Below are 20,389 nucleotides of genomic sequence, written 5' to 3'. Positions count from 1 at the left end.
AATGACACTGATAGCTGGAGAAAACTCAACTCTGGTTTCCAACAAAAACTTTCGTACCCACATACATACAATTTCCAGAAATGCACAAAATAATATACAAACAAAAGTGCGTTTTAAAGCACTATTGATTAAAATGAACAGATATTAGGAGCACGACAAATCTAAATAAAGTTGGTGTCATTAATATTCCAAGTTGGCAGTTTAATGTGTTAATTTAAGTAAAGTGTTAAAGTGTTTTCATCACTGCCATAGAAGTCTGAGTGATGTTTAGGCCACATGCTACATACACATCGAGATTTATTCAGCTAACCCGATTAGAAATGCACTTAGTGTGAATTTACATGCAGCCACCAACCAAATAGTGGTGGAAATATCCCAAATAACCCTTAACCCCATTCCACTTTCTGTCTCTCAAATCTTATGCCAGACAGTTTGGGGAAATGAGGACATTTATCGGGTCCTCACTTTGAGTTTAGGTTCATATTTGGCTTAAATTCTGTTTCGTGTAAGGATTGAGATCATTTAAAAACTCACTAGCTGTGAAGGTTGAGGTCAGAACAAGGGGCTGCAAGGGGAATGCATTATGTCAACGAGGGTCCAGAAAAGTATATAAATATAAACGTGCGTGTATCTAATGCTGTTTTCAGACGTGGACTGAGCCCTGGGAATTTCTCCAGACTTTGCATTTCACATAAGAAGAACACAGGGTCAGACGAGCTCACAACAACAGGAAGATGTCCAGAGGGAGCATAAAGCACGCAAGACATGATAATTTCCACTCCAATCTCGTTGTCTTCACGAGTTGACATCATCTTCGTCGTCTCCTAAACGTATAGCACCTCCAATCCAAGAGATTTCTGTTCTTCTAGTTCCGCATTTGCCGTGTTTTCCTGCTCTGTTTTCACGAGAACTCACTCTGACATTTTACGAACATTTTACCTGGGGTCAAGAAAAGTTCAGGAAACTGTCCGGAGCAAAATGTCCGGAGTTCAATGCAAGTCTGAAAGCAGCGTTAGAGAACTACAGCTACATTTGTTTCTTTTGTTTTCAATATAACGCGGTGACAAAGTGGACGACAAATCTTTTAAAGCACTCTAGCATTCATGCTAGTTAGCGCTTTAGTGAGCGCTCGTTGTGGTTTTATAGCGAGGTAGCTAGGTTAGCTTCTTCTTCTAACCTTTGGTTAAATGAAAAAGTGATAATTGAGACATTTAAGACATTTAAAAAAAAGGACTCACCTGAGATACAGCTGTGAAAACAAACCTGAAATATAAATATAAGTTTAGCTCAATGTTGAAGCCACAGAACAAAGTTTCCTTTACTTGTAAATTAGCTTAATACACAAAAAGGTGTCGACCATGAATGATCTCCTGACATTATGAAACACACCTAATACAAACTAAGAAAAACCCATAATAACAATATATATCCTGAACACTGTAGTGTTATTGTGGGCTTTGTGTACATATTTACTACTAGTCACATTATAATTCATCCATGTTCCACACAAACAAGTGGCACTTCTTCATTTGATTTTAAAATTGAAAAAAACTTCAGAGGCTTTCGACCCAGCTGCCCTGACTAAACGTGTCCTCGCTAACTTTTCTATAAAACATAAAACACATAAAAGAGTGTGTACTTACAAGCAGGCCTAACTTTGGCAACAACAACCTGTGCATCCTGGAAAATCTCATCCTCGTCAGCTGTGAACGCAGAGCAGCAGCATCCCACTGCAAACAAATCCGCTTTACCTGAAATCTGCGTCTTGTTAAAAACTTTTTCTGGCGCGTCTCCTCATTCCAGTTGCGCAGCTCGTGTGAACGCAGCATCCACAGACTGCTCCTGGGAGAGGTTTCCTCCGAGCTGCTCCCTCCTCAGACCCCAGCTCCTGAGAGCATGAGAGGGAGGATGAGGCGGAGGAGGCTGCAGGGAGGAGTGGGTGGAAACCTGCAGCCTGCACTGGGACAACAAAAGTGCGGTTCCAGGACCTCCAAGGGCCCTTTGAGCGAATTCCAGTGGTCCGGTCCAGCTAGAGGCTTCCATTATTATGTAACACACAGACGAGTGGGAATAAAGGGTTCTGCAGGTTTCCACGAGTTTGATTCTAAGACCATGATGAACGGAATTTAAGACTCAGGTCAGAGTATCACAGCTGCAGAATCACAGGCTGCTTTGACATCTCAGTCTTTTCATTTTTTAATGTTTATGATTCACCTAAAAAATCTACTCACCGCTATGCCGATGGAGGGGTGGGTGAAGTGATTGAGTCCACATAACACTTGTGTACTTGAGTTTCAGGGGTAAAATAGCGTTGCAGCCAAATCCAATCCAATTTAAGTACGATCGAAGTTGTTTTTTTACATTTGAATTATGTTGAAACAGCAGAAGAGGCCCTGACATTCAGATTGGACTCAAAACGAGGTTATTCACTCCATGTTTTTAGCCTGAATGACCACTGTTATTCTCTGGAGCCGCGCTCACATTTGCACACACACTTGGACGGTCGGAACATTCGAAACAGACGCATCAAATTTCGTCGGTGAAAGGAGCAGAAATTAGTCTTTGTGTAAACCAAAATGTGTCCAGACCAAAGGAGGTGGTCTCGGTCCAGATTAAACTTCAGATCATCTGCGGTGTGAACATATTTTTTGGGGGAGGGGAAGATGAGACAACATTAAACTCTAGAAGAAGAAAAAGAAGCAGAAGCCACTATAACGAGGATGTAAATTATGCTGGAAGTAACCGGTAGTAACACCGTAATGATGTCACAGAGGCAACTCTCAAAGCAGGATGCAGGTGGATCCCCTCCTAATAATTACACCACAATTTAACCTTGTATAAATTAACACAATGATATGAGAGAAAAGATTCATTTACATGTTTCACTGATGTAAATAAATCATACGGAACATGTTTGTTTATATTTATATTTCACTGACTTTTGACACTTTTTAACTCACAACAGTTGAAGTAGGAAAAGCGTAAATAAATGTTTCCAACAATTCCTACTTTAAGCCTGTGTACCATTTCAGTGTCAATTCACAATCATTCAATAAAAACATCTCATTAAAGGTGTATTATTTACATGGTTTAGTGAATAGTGCAACACAATATGATTTGTTTTCCTGACAAATCAAACTAAATTAATGTATTGTATTATCTCAATTCCCTATATGATACCAACTTACCAGTTCTTACCAAGTCTTACAAAAGACATAAAAAAAAATACTTTGTTTAGGTACATGTATTAGAGAAGTTTCTCCGGAGTGCAAATTGTTACAGTTTGTGTACAAAAAACAAAAGAGCTAAGCTTTAAGTGAATATGAGAATGAAATACACCTTCATGAGAAAAATCCTATACAGCAGAGAACGGGGACAAAGACGTTCAGTACATTTTTTTTTGTTTGTTTTACAAAACACTAACAAAAAAGCTGTTGAACTGTTTCATGTTCGATTCAATAGAAATGCAACCAAAAATAATTTACTTTACACATCTGGTGAGTAAAGTCTTAGATCTAATGCATCTGTTTAAAATACTTTCAAAGCACTTGGAAGTAAGTTCTTAACAACAAACCCGGGTACATCTCAACACTAGTGCTGCACTTGCATCAGAAATGACATGAAGGCTTACATGTGGAAACCACAGTTAATTTAAAGTGTTCAAATGAACGACTATCAAACTAAATGGAAACAGTTTCTCTGTCAGCTGCCCGCAGTGAGGTTGGTAATTATGGGGTGTGAAGAAAAAAGATACTTGCTTCTTATTACCAGCATTTCGGATTTCTTCTTGTCAGCAGTTAAGCTTTGCAGTAAATCCTACATGATATTAGAGCATCGTAAAGACACATTACACCCAGTGTGGGCTGCCTTTGGATGGGTGCAAGTAGACTATTTTACTTTCACCTCGATTTCTAACAGCACTGTAAGTGGAAGCACTCTCTTTACTCGAGATATCATCCTCTGTGCTCTTATCTGAGGCGGCAGAGCTTCTGCCCTCTCCTGCCTCCTGTTCGTTCCAGGGGAAGGACAAGGACTGCAGGGCCGAGTGGAGTGCGTCTCTTGCAGTCACGACACTCTGAAGACAGGGGAGCTGTGAGGACGCTGTCAGTGCTCCCTCCTTGGACAGACCGACGATCAGCTCGTTCACAGCCTTGGCAGAGGAGGAGATCTGCTCTCTGGAGCTGCTGAGGTTGGAGTCTCTGTCTTTGCCTGGAAGGAGAATGATCGTCAGACAAGAGAAGTGACACCTACAGAAATGATAATCTGGTGCATTCTGACTGGTTGCATTCACACCGTTCATGTCTGTCATCCTGCCAATAACACAGGCTTTTAACCAACCATCAAAACTCTTAAAGTCAAAATTCATTAAAGTCAACAACGACAGGTATTATTATAGCAATTAAAAGTAAAACATAGTTTATGCTTCGATTGGCTGGGACATTGGGAAAGCTGTAGTAAAGCTGTAGTAAAACACCCAATAAAACTACACCTGTTCCAGCCGTTTATTCTACATTCTGATGCTATGACAAACTGCATGAAGCATTCAGTTGTTAAACTGATATAATTTTTATTAATTGCATTGAATCATTTGTTTTTAGTGCCGAGAATGAATAATAGTGACAGACCTGCTTTTTTTTTTTAATACAATCATGTATTTCTCAAATTCAAAATAACCATCTTGTGATTATGCCTGCATTAGCCTTTCTGTCATATTGTACTGTATTATATTTAGACAATCATCTTAATGAGTTGACACAGTGAAGGACAAACGGCTAAAACAACTGCTTCTGACTTTAGTCGGACTGTTATTTTCTAATGCTCGTGACTTCAGGATGTTTCCAGTGTTAGTCTATATACGTCTCACTGACTGAACACCCAGATTGTGTGTATGTCAGAGGCTTCACCTCGCAGGGCAGCAGACAGAGAGGAATGCAGTTGTGTGATGGCGTGGTTCAGTCGGAACAGTTTGGTCGCTGCATCCCTCAGTTTCTTCAGATGGGAAGCAGAAGCCTCCTCCACCCATTCCTCCACCTCCTCTGAGTCAGACTCCCTCTCCTGTGTCAAAATAAGAAAACAACCAGAATGACATTAAGAGACAGAGCTAAATGAACAGCTCTGTATGTAACACACATAAGAAAACAAACCAAAGGACAATATATGCTTTTAATTTTCTTTATATAATACACCTTCTAGAATGTCAACCACTGAGAAGCTCTGCTGTAACAGGCTTTTAAGAGCATTGCTTGATAGCACAAAGCACATGGATGGTACAGGAGATTATTAATCGTCAAATTGTCTTATTCCAAAATTCTAAATGTATCAATCTGACCTGCCTCACAGCTTCAAACTTCTATTGTTGCTATGTAATTGATTTTCAGCTATCAAAAGCTGTATTTGTGCCCATTTGATTTTTATTATTACATTGCTGCACAAATCCCAAATAGTTATTATAATTATAATAACTATGAGTTCAGAGAAGGACTATTAAATGATATGTTTGCGTATCAGTGCATTAAAAAGTTTTTCTAATTTTTTCTTATTTTGAGATGACTGAGAACTGCCCCTTTCTGAATAGCTGCAAAATATTAAGTCCAGCAGTAAACACTCATACCAAAGATACATTTGCATCCACTATCATGCACAAGTGCAGTCCGTGTTGCAAGCTGCATGCAAAAAAAACAGCATGTAAGTTGTTGCTTCAAGCCATAACTCAGGTTTATTTGACCACATAACACAGTGGGCAGCAAAATGCCCCTGCGTCCATATGTGTCCGCGATTGGTTTTAACAAAAACACTGCTAGTTTGTGTGGCTAAGATAACAGCAAACAAGCCGTTAGCTGTGACTGATGCCACTTCATTCAACACATTCATTACCTGGATTATCTTTAAGGGGTCACTGCAGGGAGATAAGCCTACAGACCATTGAGCTTTACACGAACAATAAAAGGCTGAGTGGCATCTTTAAAAGGGCTGCTGTGGGAGAGGGTATTAATCTGTAACATTAAGCCCATGTCAAGATGGAAGACTGTTTTTAACCTTTACATATCCAGGGAGGCTTTGCCCTGCTTCTATCCTGTCTTTAACCACAGTTGACAAAAAAAGACTACTGGCAAACTAGAATATGAAACATTGTGTCAATTGTTTGGTTAGTTATGGTTTAAATTATATTAATCATTTGTTCTTGAATACATCCACAAAAAAAATGATAATAAAAGGTGTCTGGAAAAAAAGTTAATAATCCAGGAAAAAATATTTCTCTTACAAGGATGTCACATTACAACTCACCGAAATATGGCAATGCATGTAGCTCTGCAGAGCACGCGCTAAATCAAGCATCTTGGATTTAAGGCTCTGCAGGACCTGTGAGCAGAGATGACAGGTATCAGTATTAGCAACTCTTAAAAAAAAACATCTATGTCCACATTCACGATACATGATCATAACAATTCTTGTGGAATAGAACACTTAAGGTAACAAACTAAAGACGACCAAATCAACAGTGCTTTTAATAAATGATTATGATCTCTTACTGGGTTCCTGGGATACGCCAGCTGAGCGTCTCTCAGCATCTCCCTGGTGATGGTGAGACTCTCCTCTAAAAGAGAGCGAATGCCTCTGTTGGTCCCCTTCAGTACACACATGGTCATGGAAGGCTGAAAAGATGGAATCATATAATTGTATAAATCATATTTTTATAACAAATGTTGTTATATGTCTGTTTTTAATTATTACATTATGACCAGAGACATTCAATTGTAAATTTTACAGGATAAAAAGAATTACTATTTATTATATGGTAAATCTTTGCTTGCCATTTCTTCTTACTGATCAGCCAGGAACAGATGAATAATAGGACTGGGCAATGCTCTAAGTCACAAACATTACAACATGGATGTCTTTCCAATTTTGGCTTACTGTACGTCCCGATATAACAAACAGATGGGCTACCACAAATATAACTGGAATTATCTGATATCAGCCAATATTCTGGGCTAGCCACTTTTTCCCTTTTTTCACATTTGGTGCTCATCGATCAATAGTGTGGTGATTTGACACTACGTTTCCCAGAGATCACCTGACAGGCAGACCATCTCAAGGATCACACAGGGACTCTGTTAAACTGAATTTTCTGCTTTGTTTGTTTCAGACATGTTGTCACTGCAACAATAAACCATGTGGTTGTTTTGACTTTTAAGAAAACGTCTAAAAGAAAAGAGAGGAAAAGTATTTATATCCAAATATCCCCACGTCCTAATATCTTCTGTGCTTCGAGATCCACACAGCTAATATTTCATTCTCTGGTATTGTGGAGCAGGGGCTTGATTATAGTGAACCCTAAAGCCTTACCAGAGATAGTAGCTGCTAAGGTATTAATGGTGCTGTTACCTTGCCTGCGGCCCGGGCACCCAGCTCCATAGCATTCAGCGGCATGCATGTCACTGCCGCCAGGTGGCCGAGTGCAAGCAATGCTGCATCCAGGCACTGGCTGCTCTTCCTCCGTGCCTCCGTTACCATGGATGTGATCTCTGATTCACAGCCCTGGATGAGGAGAAAATTATCATTTCGGTAAAAATCAAGTCAGCACAAGCGAACTGACTCACAGGCTGAATTAAAATTGATTTAATAGTGAATGAATGTAAGCAAGCTAACAAAGTGGCCCATGTAGGCTGAGGGGGCGGTAAATAAATTACAATACTTGAGAATGTGAGAAATCGGGAGTGAGAGGGGAAAATTGTGTGTTTAGGTGCTGAGGCTGGTAAGGAATTTAGATTTAAGTTTCATATATTCATGTTCTGTTTGGGGCTCAAGGATGAGAATTCCCTCCGCTTGGCCATTTCCATAGACAGAGCTCAAACAGCTCAGAGCTAAGATCCGTCAATCAATGCTCTGCATTTTGATTAGCTGCCCCTGTCCAAACTACGCTAAACTGAAAATCATTTTTCAGCTCAGATTTCTACAGACATTAACTCATTTATATGTTGCAAGTGTCACAAAAAGCACAATATGTTACCACCTTTATTCCAGCGCTTTAGTTTTTGTCTTTACCTGAATGAGCAGCTGAAAGAATCCTCCCATCTTCTTCACTTGGCTCTTGAGTTCCTCAGTGATTGTGTACAGGAAGCCAGACACGGGTTTAACACTCACCAACCACTGCATGGTCACAAACGCTGCACTCTCTATGGCTGTGGTGGCCTTGACCAGCTGAGTCTGGGCCACCAAGTTACAAACAAACACTGCAGGAGGAAAAAAGGTTCATGTACACCTTCACAATAAACCCAAACGGAACAAGATAGACCTTGGCCTGAACGAAGAGAAAAATTGGAATATCAAGTCTGTATGCAATGTCAGTTACATGCAAAGTAAAATCCTCACCGTTCTCCTGGCTGTCATCGTCCAGGCTGTCGTACAGGTCAGATAAGGTTTGAACTGCCTCATACACCAGGTTCAGATCAGAGGCCAACCTGTCAGCCATGCTCTCATCTGTCACACTACATCCACGGAGACGGCCCACTGATTGACCGATCAGCTCTTTGCAGATGCCGGGCAGGGCAGAGTCTGTGCTGCTGGAATGGGTGGAGGGAGGTTTGGCGACACCCATCAACCCTGGGACGAGCACATTGAAGATGAAGGGTGTGCAACGATGGCCACATTAAACATCATTCTTACAACTTTTGCATTTGTTTTGTATCATACAGAGGGTATGACAAATTCCAGCAGTTTCATTCTGCGCCTCACCAGCAGACTGGGAGGAGCCATTGTGGAGGCTCTGAATCGGATGAACCCGGATCTCGTACAGGCGCCCGGAGATTCTCCTGCTCTTCAACAAACTCCTGCTCCTGTAGCCAAACAAACCAAATTCTAGGAGTAAATTTTCTATTTACATTGACACTTAAATATATTGATGCTCTCATTCAGAATGATTTGGTGCTCTAATATATACACTTACAATTAATGTTGTATCTTTATTAAAGCTAAGGCTGGTAATCCTGCTTCAGTTTGCAAATGTGCAACTGATACAGGATTTCAACAAATAAAATGAAGTGAATCAGAAACAAAAACAACTTACCAACCCTACCTCTAAAAGAATAGAGTGCAAAAGCCATTCTACTCATTGCAGTTCATACCTATTGTCCCATTTGAGTGCTATAATTTACTGTAATTAAATGTAATTCAATTTTAAATGTGTTATTTTGCCACTGTGTATGTTAAAATGTTAAAAGGTTAAGAATAAAAGTTTAATACATTTTGCAGGAAAATAAACTTTACTAGTTAATATGAACAACCTTTAGGTGGGAAGGTTCAGTAAACAGCTGTGGTTTTAGTGGAGACAGAGAGAAAAAAAAGTATAAAAGGAACAACAGACCCGTGTGCCATGTTTCATTTGGCTGGGTCTGCTGCTAGTTCAGGCACCACCAGAAACACCATAAACACGTTTTCACAAGAATAACTACAATATGAGGGGAAAATGTTGGGGATCTGCGTGAACCACAGGTGCTCTCTTTGTGTGTTTGGATTATGGGTTGTAGAGTGAGAAACACAGGGACCCTCAATGCCCTTTTCTTTTCTAAAGCCCTTGGCCTGGCCTGCATGGAAATAAAATTAATAAACAGAGCAAAAGGAATAAAGAGGGAAATATACTGCGGGCAGCAACTTCATGTCAACTTTTCAAGAAAGAAAAAAAGGATGTGTTGAAAATCATAAATATGTGCCAGGTTGTAAATTACATCGGTGGAGACTAGGAACTCTTTGTGAAAACAAACAAAATCTTCCAAACTGTTTGACAAAATGATTTTCCATGTTCCGTCCACATACTTTTCAACTTTCCATATACATCCATTTGTCTAACATATTGTTCACATTAAAAGAGTTGAGCACGAGGGCTGTGAAATTTAGAACCACGTGCATTAGGGCAAAGATGTTTTCCGTCCAAGCCCCGAGAACTGTTGAATGATGGGAAGGAAGGCTGAGAGACAGTTTGGTACCTCCCTCAGCAACACGCTTTGAGGGTTTCTGAACAATTGCCTACTAACAAATTTTCAATAACTGGACAAGACTACAATTCATTCCTGAAATCTAATGTAAATGTATGGTGCTGGAATGATCGACTGATGGATAGGAGGGGAGAGAAGAGCTGGATAATTACCTTCGGCGTGAGAACGATGAGGTGGAGGCAGAGGAGGCCGATATATCTTGCTCCCACTCATCATCAGGGTCATAAAACACGTCGTCATCTTTAGAGGTGGAATCCCCCTGTGGAGAGTAAACTATTGCTGACATGCCCGGTCTCATTTACACAACTTAATGAGAAAAGCACGGCAAAGTGAAGCAGCATCCCTCTGTCAGGCATAAAACGACCCATTCTGGACTGTAAATAAGGTCAAACATCTGGGAAATTGGCAATTGCACTTGAGATGATGTCAGAGTGAATATGCAGAATGAGGAACAGATGGGCTGGCTGCTTGAATATGCTTCATTCAACAGCCAACATCTATTAGCTTATTAGAGCACTGGTAAAATCCAATAAATGAACCTTCCTGTGCATCATCTTTATCAAGTGCCTACTTATTGCATGTCCTTCATCATATTAGACATTTAAGGGTGTAAATGTTTTTGATGATCATTCTGACTCTATACACAATATTCAACAATACTATGGCAATAAAAAATATTCTTACATGTCAATTATTCTTTACAACCCTAAATGATAACCAGAGGCAGCTAGAACTGATCTAAGATAAGTAGAGAAAAAGACTTGGAAATACCCTGAATAAGTGGAAACCATATGACAGGGTTAAGATTCTGAATGTGAATATGCAGAATCTATTGTGAAGGACAAGATTTTGGGGCCAGAAGCCTTTTATTTCCTTCTCTAGTTTGGCCAATTTTTTTTTCTTTGATCTACTTTCCAATCGATCTGATCAGTATGGCTCTGGAAAAGTGATCCAATCAAGGAAAACATGTTGCCACAGCCTTCACCCTTTAAGAGAAGAGCTCTTTAACAAATTAACCTTCAATCAACCAGTTCATGTTCTTTTATAATTTGTTTAAAATCATTAAAAATGTTCAGGTTCTTTCCAGGAATCAATAATCATTCGATCAGATAAGTGAAAATGTTGAAGGCAGAACTGATTTAAAGCCAACCTGTTCGAGTTCCCTCATGGCAGCCATGTTGTTTTGGAACTTGTCCAGACTCCAGAATGTGGAGATCCCCAGCTTTGTGTTTTGAACCCGCACCTGGAGCAAACCATCCGTTTCCAGATTCTCACTGTCAGAGCTTTCGTGTCTTAAAATGAGGAGAGTCAAGTTAAGGTTTTATTGATGCAATGAAGCTTTGAATAACAGCGTAATTATGGTAAAGCCTTGCTATAAAATTAGAGACAGCCGCCACTTAAATTAATGAAAACAAAATTTCCATACCTTCTAAAAATTGTGTTTTTTTTCAGTTTAGCACTGATCTTATTAGCTTCCTCAATCATCAAGGACATCTTCATAGCATCCCAATGTGGAGAGACTGAAATATAGAAACGTAACTTGTTAACTAAACCACAACCACCACGTACATTTTGTTTTGTTTCCAAGACACTGCTATTGAAAAAATACATTTTTAGTATTAGTATTCCAATCCATTAGATGATTCTGATTTTGTAACCACCCTCCACAAGAGTTGTCATCTCACTATAAACAGCTAAATGGACAGATCCCACCCATCTACAGTGCCAGATGGGTGGAATCTGTGTGGGTGGATATCGTTCTTAACTCCAAGACGTGGTCATGACCTGTAGATCTCACCATTTCTCGGAGTGTGGATATCCCTCAAAGCTCTTTTCTTCTGCATCTCCTCCAGCTCTCTGCCAATCTTCTTCTTCTCTGCCTCCAGGGCCTCAACAATCCTCACTTGACTTACACGGTGTTCCTCCATCGCCTGGAGTGAATCATGGTAATGTACACACTGTTAAAAACCACCGTTATGCCTCAAGCCAAGCTCTACCACAAACCAAATGGCCCATCAGTTAAACATAAACCCTGTGTCAGCACATTTGCTTGAGCTTTTCAAGCTCTTTTCAGATCATCAGAAAACATGAGAATGAGCAAATTAGGGAGATGATGTCATTTACAGTTACAGAAATAATCATATTTCCTATCGAGAGACATCTGAAGATTAACAGAGAGAAAACTTGAGAAAGCTGACTGAATTAAGATCTGTTACTTATTTTCTCTTGGATACTGCAGCTCTACCAAACCACTAGTCTGAATCTCTGAGGCCAAGTTGTTAGTATTTAGGACACAGTCTCTTCCAAAAGAAAATGAGAGTGAGCTCAACAGTGTAAAGGCAATAAATGAGACCTGTAAAACAGTTAATATTCAAATATTCTGAAAGGCTAATAGACATTGACAGTGGGATAAAGCAAATAAACTTGTTTTTTCATGGAACAATCCCTATCCAGCACTAAGACAGCTTCCTTGAAACTGAAAATAGTTGAGCCAAGTGAAGAGGAAACATTCCCAGGTTTTGCTCCGTGTGCTGACCTGGGCCTCCATGTGCAGACGGAGGTGTTTCTTGTGGGAGTCCACCTTCTGTTCCAGCTCCAGCTTGGCCATCTTCAGCTCTGCCATCTGACTGGCCACCCTCTGCTGGTCTAATTCCTGTTGACGTTTCCACGCACTCTCCTCGTTCTGAATAAATTACATTTTGCCATTACTCAAAGCTGGCAGCACAACTTGACAGGGTGTAGGGATATACATAAATTACACATGACAAGAAGTATTTGACCACTGATTATGTAATGCAGAACACAGGGTCAAAGAAAATGCACCTATTGATTTCAATTTGTGATTTAGGAGGATTTGTTAACAGGTAAAACTTTTAAGCAAATTGACTTTCAATCACTGCAATCACACAGAACAGATAAGAATTTGTGGAGAATCCTCATAACACTGTACGGTATAAAGAGTGCATAGGACAGAGCTGTGGTTTCATGCCAATGGGTAATACTTAGCAGTCCAGATGCCCTCCAGCTCATAATAAAAAAAACAGAAATGTAATGTACCAGCTCTCTCTCCAGGGCACGAATCCTGTCCTCATAAAGTGCCCTCTGATCACAAAGCTCCTTCTGGGCCACCTCCTTTGCCATCTGGATTCCCTGCATCATCTCCTCTTTCGCCTTCAGATGGGCTTCTTCAATTTCTGCCTCCAGCCTGAGAAACACAAAGATATCTTTAGAGGAATTATGTAACCTTGAAATAAAATGTTTGAAAAAAATTAAACACAGGGTAGGTTTTTCCAAATGGTCATTAGACTCACTGAGCTCTTTGAGCCTTAAGTAGTTCATTTTTAGCAAATTCAAAATCTTTCTGGCCATCGCCTGCGCCTGTCCAACACGATACACGCTTCCCAGACTGCACCTCAGCTGGATGGTTAAAGCGGAAGTAGTGGTCGCCGCCTAGAATCACCCTGTCACCCTGGAATTAAAATACATAGACGGGAATAGTGAATTATATGCATAAAAGCACCTCGGACAAAAGGGTTGGTCGTATGATTGACATGATTGACATGATTGACATGATCTACTCACATGATGAAGGACAGTGGACTCTGAGATCAGGTTCCCATTAACAAAGGTCTTGGCACTTTCCATGGGTGTGATGCTGACAGTACCATGGATACTGGTTATAACGCTAAAAATAAAAACATGATAAAAACATTGAAATAACATTTTAAAGTGACAGCATTAGTTTATTATAAGCACTTTGTCTTTTAATATAGTATAGTAGTGGTGCACACTATTTATCCAACTCAACCAGTTGCCACTGTTCTCGCAGCCCGACAGTGACGCTTTCTCACCAGTGCTGGTCGGCAATGAGGGCTCCAGTCAGCTGAATGTCTCGGCTGGAGTCAGACTTGATCTTGCCCACTGTGGTTTGACCCTCTTTGATCATGTAGAGAAGCATCTCAGACAACTGGGGATCCTCGTTCAGGTTCACCAAGTTGGGAAGACGATTGTCCACTTTGAACGTCACGCCTGCTTTCTGGAGAACAAGAACATAGTTGACAACTGATATTGTCTTTCTGGTTTGAAATGTTTCCTAACTCAGAAAATTTTTAGTATGACGACACAGGAAAATGTATTACTCGTGTTTTCAGAGCACATTACTTTCACTTTGACAATTTTTTGCAAATTGTGTGACACCCAAAACAAAGTTCAATGCAAGTTAAAGAGAAGTTACATCATAAATAAAGCATCAGTGTTTTGTTACCTGCAACTCTTTGGTCTCCTCACGTTTGCGTATTTCAGCTTGTTCCAGTTTCTCTCTCCATGCCCTGTCACAAAATAAGTTAAGTTTTATGGAGTTTAAATGCTATCACATTTTCGAGGGCTGATGTTTAAATATATATATTTTTTTTTAAAAACCTATATATATGAAAACAACTTTCCCCTTCAAGTGAATGGAGAAAGTGGTCTCTCATTTTTGGACCCTACCATTTGTACAAACAGAGAAATGTAAATATGAATAAATAAAATATATGAACTGTGCAAAGAAAATTCAGTAAATGCCAAGGAATATGAAGAAACACTGTTATTACTTTCATTTAAAACATGGAAATCTGCTACAGCTTTCTCTCTTAAAAAGAAAAATGATAATCAAAGTGTGTCAGGTCAAAGGAATAAAATAAATAAATTCATGATGACTGCAGTAATGCTGACCGGTTGGCCTCGACCATCTCTCTCTCTTGCTGACAGAGTTTAGTCTTCAGGGCAGTGATCTCCTGCAGGAACAGCCGGACACTCTCTGGTTCAATCCCCTGTGAGCTCATCTGGGCCGCTCGCAGCTTCTCCACCTCCGCCTTCAGCTCTAAAACACACACACACACACATACAGTTTGTTCCAAATACATACAGCTAAATTATATAATGAAGCAGTACTGAGGAAATATAAACTTAGAGGAATACCAATACTGTCAATACAAATTGCAGTGTTACATAAAGGTCCTTACAGTTTGTTTTAGGGCATGACTTCAAAAGAGGCAACAAATAATATTCAGATTTTGTTTAAGATCTGAACAATATCATTTACAGACAACAATTTACACAGCAACACAGACTGGATTTGTAATGTTTAAGTCATAGTCCCTTAGAGTCTCTCACACGGACATGAGAGAAAATCACAGCAAGAGCTCCCCTTAGTGCGGAGAATGTGGAACAGCAGCATAATCATCTCGTGAAAAATAATACTTGCATGACAGTTAGCCGCCATGTGCAGCTGACAGTGCATAAATATGGCCTGGAGGCAAGGTTAGGGCCAAGCTTTAATTGAACTGGGTAGTGCATAAGTTGGTGATGGATAGATGGGCAGACAGGAGGGTATATGTGGGAGAGGAGAGAGAAGAAGATCAAGTGCAAGACATGAATAGTAAGATAGACGTGCATGTATATAGAAAGAGAACAAGAGACAAAAACAAACGGAGGCAGATGAAGTAGGAGCTAGTGAAAAGAGAATACATTGTTTGAATCGAAGTTGTGTGTGTATATATATATAAATAAGCTACTGAAAACAGGAGGGGTTTGTTTAGTAAGTGCACTATGTTGCTTTAAAACTTGATTTTGTACGGCTGAGATTTTTTTCAGTGCACAAATACTTTTGCCAGATGCTAGGAGGCAAACTGGGTAGAAACATCAGTCAAGCATAGAAAATCCATTTCCTTGTGAATAAGGACATGCAGGTGTGTGCTGTGTAGGATGGCAGATTTTCAGGTTGACAAAAAAACCAGGACCTCCAGAAAAATATAATGTCCATGAATGTGCACGGCAAGAAGAAAGAACTCTCTCTGAGTTGAAAATTGTTTTCTCAAGGGAGAAAGGTGTTACACACACACGCATCCCACATCCTCCGGTGTTATCACAAAGGTCACATCCACCTATAAATGTATCTATTTATTTATATTTAATATATTCCCTGCATGAATGGACAAGTTCTCAAACAAATATAGTGATAAGACATATTAAAATGATCTATTATTACACGGTGGGTGTAGATAAGTAAACAGGTTTAAAGGCATATAACAGTTTTAACAAAAGCTTTCTCGGTTTCTCACCTCTGATGAGCTTTGCACTGGTGTCTTCATTGACCTTGGCAACATTGATGATTGTCCGGGCCTGCTGGGCATAGCGGAGGGTGCTTAGACTTTCCTCCACATTGCTGCCTGCTGGACTCAGTGTGGCGATCATGGCTGTCTTAGAGTTTCCCCCGAGGCTTTCTTTTAACAGCCTGCAGAAGAACAACCCGGGTCAGGATCAAATTAAAATGTATATTTCTTCAAAGACCTGTGCAACAATGTATTTTCAATACAGTTATAACAATGTCTATATGCTCCCCAATTTATTATTATTATTATTATTAATTTAATTTATTGTATTTATTTAGATTTTTCCAGTATTGTGAACATCTTTATTTGTAAGAATTCTTCTTTTTAACTCCTTCTTGGATGTAGAAATAATCCCACACAAGTTTTGTACAGTATGAAAGTGGGAAACAACATTGACTTCATGCTTCTAATGTTCTCTTAATTATGAGAGTATACAAAAATAGTGTGCGCACAAGCGTCCTGATCTCTCACCATGTGAGGACAGACTCCCTGTACGGTGTGAAGACCTTCTTCCTGGTCAGTGCTTGCTCAGACAGAGCAGAGATGACCTTTCCAAGGGTGAGCAGGGATTTGTTAATGCTAGCGCCCTCCTATAATGACACAGAAAATGCATAGTTTTTAATAGGATAGAATCTTCAACAAAGCCAAAGCTCAGTGCGTCTGTGTTTGTACCCTGAGTCGATCTCCACTCGTCTGAGCCGATTTACAGCGTTCGCTGCCTGCCAAGTCCACCAGGTTGATCCTGCTGGTGATGCTGTGGTCATGTTCCTCATCCTCCACAAACTCAGTCTGCACACAAACACAAACTCATTACCTGTGTCACATTCAACAGCCCAAATTTATCAGTGTGTCTCTGATGAATTATTTGCAATTATATAAAATATTTTCAGACTTAAACTATTTTGTTGTGCAATAGGTGATGATACAGATAAGTCCACAGGTCATACTTTGGTCTGGGTCATAACCAGGGTGAAGACGGAGTGAGATCTGGAGCTCTTGTCGTTCATTCCTGTAGCTGCTGTGGCTCTCTGCTTGTTGCCGAGCTCCAGCCAACCCTAAAACAAAACAGCGTGAATCTCTCAAGTGATATCAGCAGTATGTTTTATTTTCCATGTTACCCTTTGAATATACTGTATCTCTGAAAAGCTTAATCTTCAAGTGCACATGCACAGACATTGATATCTGTAACATCGAACCTTGACTCGCTTAATAATTCAACGTGGTTCATAAGAGCAACATGTATCTTGGTAAGTTGATAAGTTTCAAACCCACCTGGATGTCATTGTAAGAGCTCACAACATTCCTGTGAAGAAATAACAAAGTGAGCAATTCTGATAATGACGCCATTCAATAATGTTCTTATTGTGTTATACAAAGAGTAATAAGTGTTTCTTACGTAGAAAGTTCAGCAACGTAGGGACCATGGACGGGATGTTCTCTCACCCGCAGCTGGAAACACAAATCAACTAGGTTTTATCTAGAATAATTCATATTTTCTTATAAATCAAAGACTTAATGCACATCTGAGATATGATCTAGAAGATGTTCAATGTTATCTAGACAGACAAAGTACTTTCCACACAAAGTTGGACAACAAAACTGAGTTATCAACTGCAAATTACTCACAGGCATCCTCCTTTGGTTTGGATCATCTCTGGTAACCAGGAGGTCGTGGATCTTCTCATTGTAAACTTCAAAATAGCTCATCTCTACATGACATTTGACCTGAAACATAACAAGTCAAACGTCTCATTTGATAATTCATGGAAGTATTGTAAACATTTAAGTCTTTTAGGGCTCTAGTTCATTCAGTCGAGCGTTAGAAAACAAAATAAATGCTTTTACATTTTACCTCTTTATTTTCGATTGAGGTCACTCTAGAAAAAAGCTCACGACAGAACCGTGGGATAACCCCTGCTTCTTCTCCAAAGCCCATCATCCTGCAAGGAAACAATTTTAAACAATTCAAACTGTCAGTTGATCATGATTCATTGTGTAGAAGTGAGTGGATGAGAAGAGAGTGACTCAATGGGAAAAGGATGAGTGTAAAAAACAGAAAAATACTCACGTGTACGATTTTCCAGAGCCGGTTTGACCATAAGCAAACAGACAGGTGTTGAATCCTTCGAAGGCCCTTAGTAGCAGAGGTTTAGCCAGTGTCTCGTACACCATCTGCTGGCTGGCAAATGTGGACTCGCTCTCATCCACCGAGCACAAAGAGAAGTCATAGGTAAAGGAGTAGCTCTGTTTGGACTCAGGGTGTTGGACAACGGTCTCCTGGCCATTCATGAAAATGACCTGCGATGCCTTCTCTGCCTTCTCCCTGTTTAAAGATTAGAAATATTCAAAAACATGATTGCAGAAAGGGATTTAAAACTGAGCACTTCCACAAGCTAAACATGTGAATAATAAGTAGATTCCATACAATCTGCGTATAAAGTAACATTAGAAATATTTCATTATAATTAAAGCTTCAAGTACAAGCATAGCTGCTTGAAAAATTACTAGATATGAATCTATAATCAAAATAGCTGCTTCAGTTTTTTTTCTGCCAATTAACCAGTGGATTAAATGAAGTAGTCATTGAGAGAATGAGCCTAGTTTTTATTTGATGCTGAGAACATTTCTATATATTCCTTTAAGTTGTTCAACTCCCTTTTCTGAGCAATGTCTTTGCTTGTCCAGGATAAACAGTTGAACCAAATGAGACCTGATTTAACTGCACCTTGGTTTATCATTAGTTGTATATCCTGGTGTCCAGAAGAGGAAGCAGTTACTTTTAAATAAACCACACTGTTACCTGCAGACTGATCGGGTGAGCAGTGTGTTACCTACCGGGCACTGAAAGGCCTGACACGGACAGCCACAGTCACTGCACTGTCCTCCATCTTTAATGAATCCTGCTGCTTCACAGCCTCACTGGGTCGAGACAGGGGCTGCTCGGTTCTTGTTGGAGCAGGAGCAGGGGTGGAGGTCCTGGCCTGGGTCACGTCTCCCCTCTGGTCGGAGCTGGATGTCCTGATCACCTGTGGCGCAGGGTTGGGCCTGTGCACACCTGCGGACGCCTTGCTGACCCGAGGAGCTGGCGCAGGTTTACTGTCTTGAGCTTGTTGCATTCGAGACTTGGGTCTTTCTAGACTTGCAGACTTGACCGCTACTCTAGGGACTTCTTTTCCTGCCAGTCTCTCGAACACGTCCCTCCTGGCTGCGATCTTCTCAAACGATGTCTTTTTTGTGGGGGTTTTAAATGTTTGGGCCTGGTCCTCCAGCTGTCTTGTGGAGGAAGATGAAGCGGAGGGTGTCTTGCTGTGTGCCAGCCTGCCCTGGGTTTCCACATGAGTGTCTCTGCTTTTACTCTTGGAGGCAGCTTCTCTCACACTCGCAGACCTGAACAAACTCGGGGTCCTGCCGTTTGGTTCACCCAGGACTTTCGGCGGTGGCTGCACACCAGCGCCGCTGAGCCCACGCTGCCCCTGGGCGCTTTTATCCATGGAGGGGGTCCTTGTCCTCCGCTGCAGGGTCAGTCTCTTCTCCGGAGCCGGAATGCTGTTCTGGCTGCTTTCAGTCCCACTTTTCTCCCCTGACTCGCCCCCGGTCCTCCTCCTTGACCTCCTCTGCAGGGTGAGCCGGCTCCGGAGAGGTGTCTGCTGCCCACCGCCGCTCTTCGACAGCACGGAGACGACATAGGTCCTGTTTACCTGTCGGCTTCTCTCGGAAGTCCTGCTGTCCTCACACGCAGATTCTCCGATTGTTGTCCCACTTTTCTCCAGCGTCGTGTCGGGTGTTTTCCTCTCCGCCGGGCGCCCTCTCCCCCCCGACGTCCTGGCCGTCGACATGAGATGGTCGTAATACGCCGTGTGCTTCCTCGCTTGTACGCTAAATAAAGACATGTTAGCCGAATGCTAAAAACAGAAGAGCTAACGGTTAGTCCACCTATCTCAGTCCGACTACAACACACGACATGAAAAACACGTCAGTCTGACGCAAGCGCGGCCGGACATCTTGGTTTGAAACTATTAAAAGTTCATTGAATCAGATAAAGTTGTGTCCGAGCTCAAACAGCTGCTTTAGTTTATTTTCCTCCGCTTCCGCCCGCTTCAATTTCAAACCGTCTCGGCCGCTGACAGCTGATTGGCTTGTTTTGCGGAAGTCGTTACGTCACGCCATGGTCAAAGCAGACATGTACCTGAGACTGACGCTAGGTGGCAGCATGGTTCTAGTGTGTGTGTGTGTGTGTGTGTGTGT

At 40.9% G+C, this 20,389-nt stretch overlaps 2 protein-coding genes across 3 annotated transcripts in view; both read right to left on the bottom strand.

Annotated features, from left to right (window-relative positions):
* Nucleotides 1–2,143, bottom strand: part of LOC109636553 (adhesion G protein-coupled receptor D2) — an 81,854-nt gene extending 79,711 nt beyond the window's left edge. For both annotated transcript variants that reach the window (XM_069521867.1, XM_069521866.1), the window contains exons 1-2: nucleotides 1,644–2,143; nucleotides 1,239–1,263 (exon numbers count right to left, since the gene is read on the bottom strand). In XM_069521867.1, coding sequence (XP_069377968.1) covers nucleotides 1,239–1,263; nucleotides 1,644–1,829 — 211 coding nt within the window. In that variant the 5' untranslated portion in view covers nucleotides 1,830–2,143. The remainder of the gene's footprint in view (nucleotides 1–1,238; nucleotides 1,264–1,643) is intronic.
* A 766-nt stretch (nucleotides 2,144–2,909) lies between these two features.
* Nucleotides 2,910–20,267, bottom strand: kif14 (kinesin family member 14). Its single transcript, XM_069521865.1, has 29 exons — nucleotides 18,980–20,267; nucleotides 18,213–18,467; nucleotides 17,997–18,084; nucleotides 17,771–17,869; nucleotides 17,541–17,593; nucleotides 17,417–17,447; nucleotides 17,092–17,199; nucleotides 16,817–16,933; nucleotides 16,616–16,734; nucleotides 16,094–16,266; nucleotides 14,706–14,853; nucleotides 14,257–14,320; nucleotides 13,844–14,028; nucleotides 13,575–13,677; nucleotides 13,304–13,461; nucleotides 13,050–13,197; nucleotides 12,529–12,675; nucleotides 11,791–11,923; nucleotides 11,419–11,512; nucleotides 11,143–11,284; nucleotides 10,145–10,251; nucleotides 8,737–8,837; nucleotides 8,374–8,604; nucleotides 8,047–8,234; nucleotides 7,387–7,539; nucleotides 6,531–6,653; nucleotides 6,286–6,360; nucleotides 4,905–5,055; nucleotides 2,910–4,209 (listed from the first exon to the last, which is right to left on the bottom strand). The coding sequence occupies exons 1-29, from the start codon at nucleotides 20,032–20,034 to the stop codon at nucleotides 3,848–3,850; spliced, it is 4,911 nt and encodes a 1,636-aa protein (XP_069377966.1). The 5' UTR covers nucleotides 20,035–20,267; the 3' UTR covers nucleotides 2,910–3,847.
* Between the last annotated feature and the right edge of the window lie 122 nt (nucleotides 20,268–20,389).

The sequence above is a fragment of the Paralichthys olivaceus genome, chromosome 3, assembly GCF_024713975.1.
Source record: "Paralichthys olivaceus isolate ysfri-2021 chromosome 3, ASM2471397v2, whole genome shotgun sequence".
NCBI classification, from domain to species: domain Eukaryota; kingdom Metazoa; phylum Chordata; class Actinopteri; order Pleuronectiformes; family Paralichthyidae; genus Paralichthys; species Paralichthys olivaceus.
The sequence above is the reverse complement of the archived record's forward strand: the minus strand, read 5'-3'. Positions and strand labels throughout refer to the sequence as shown.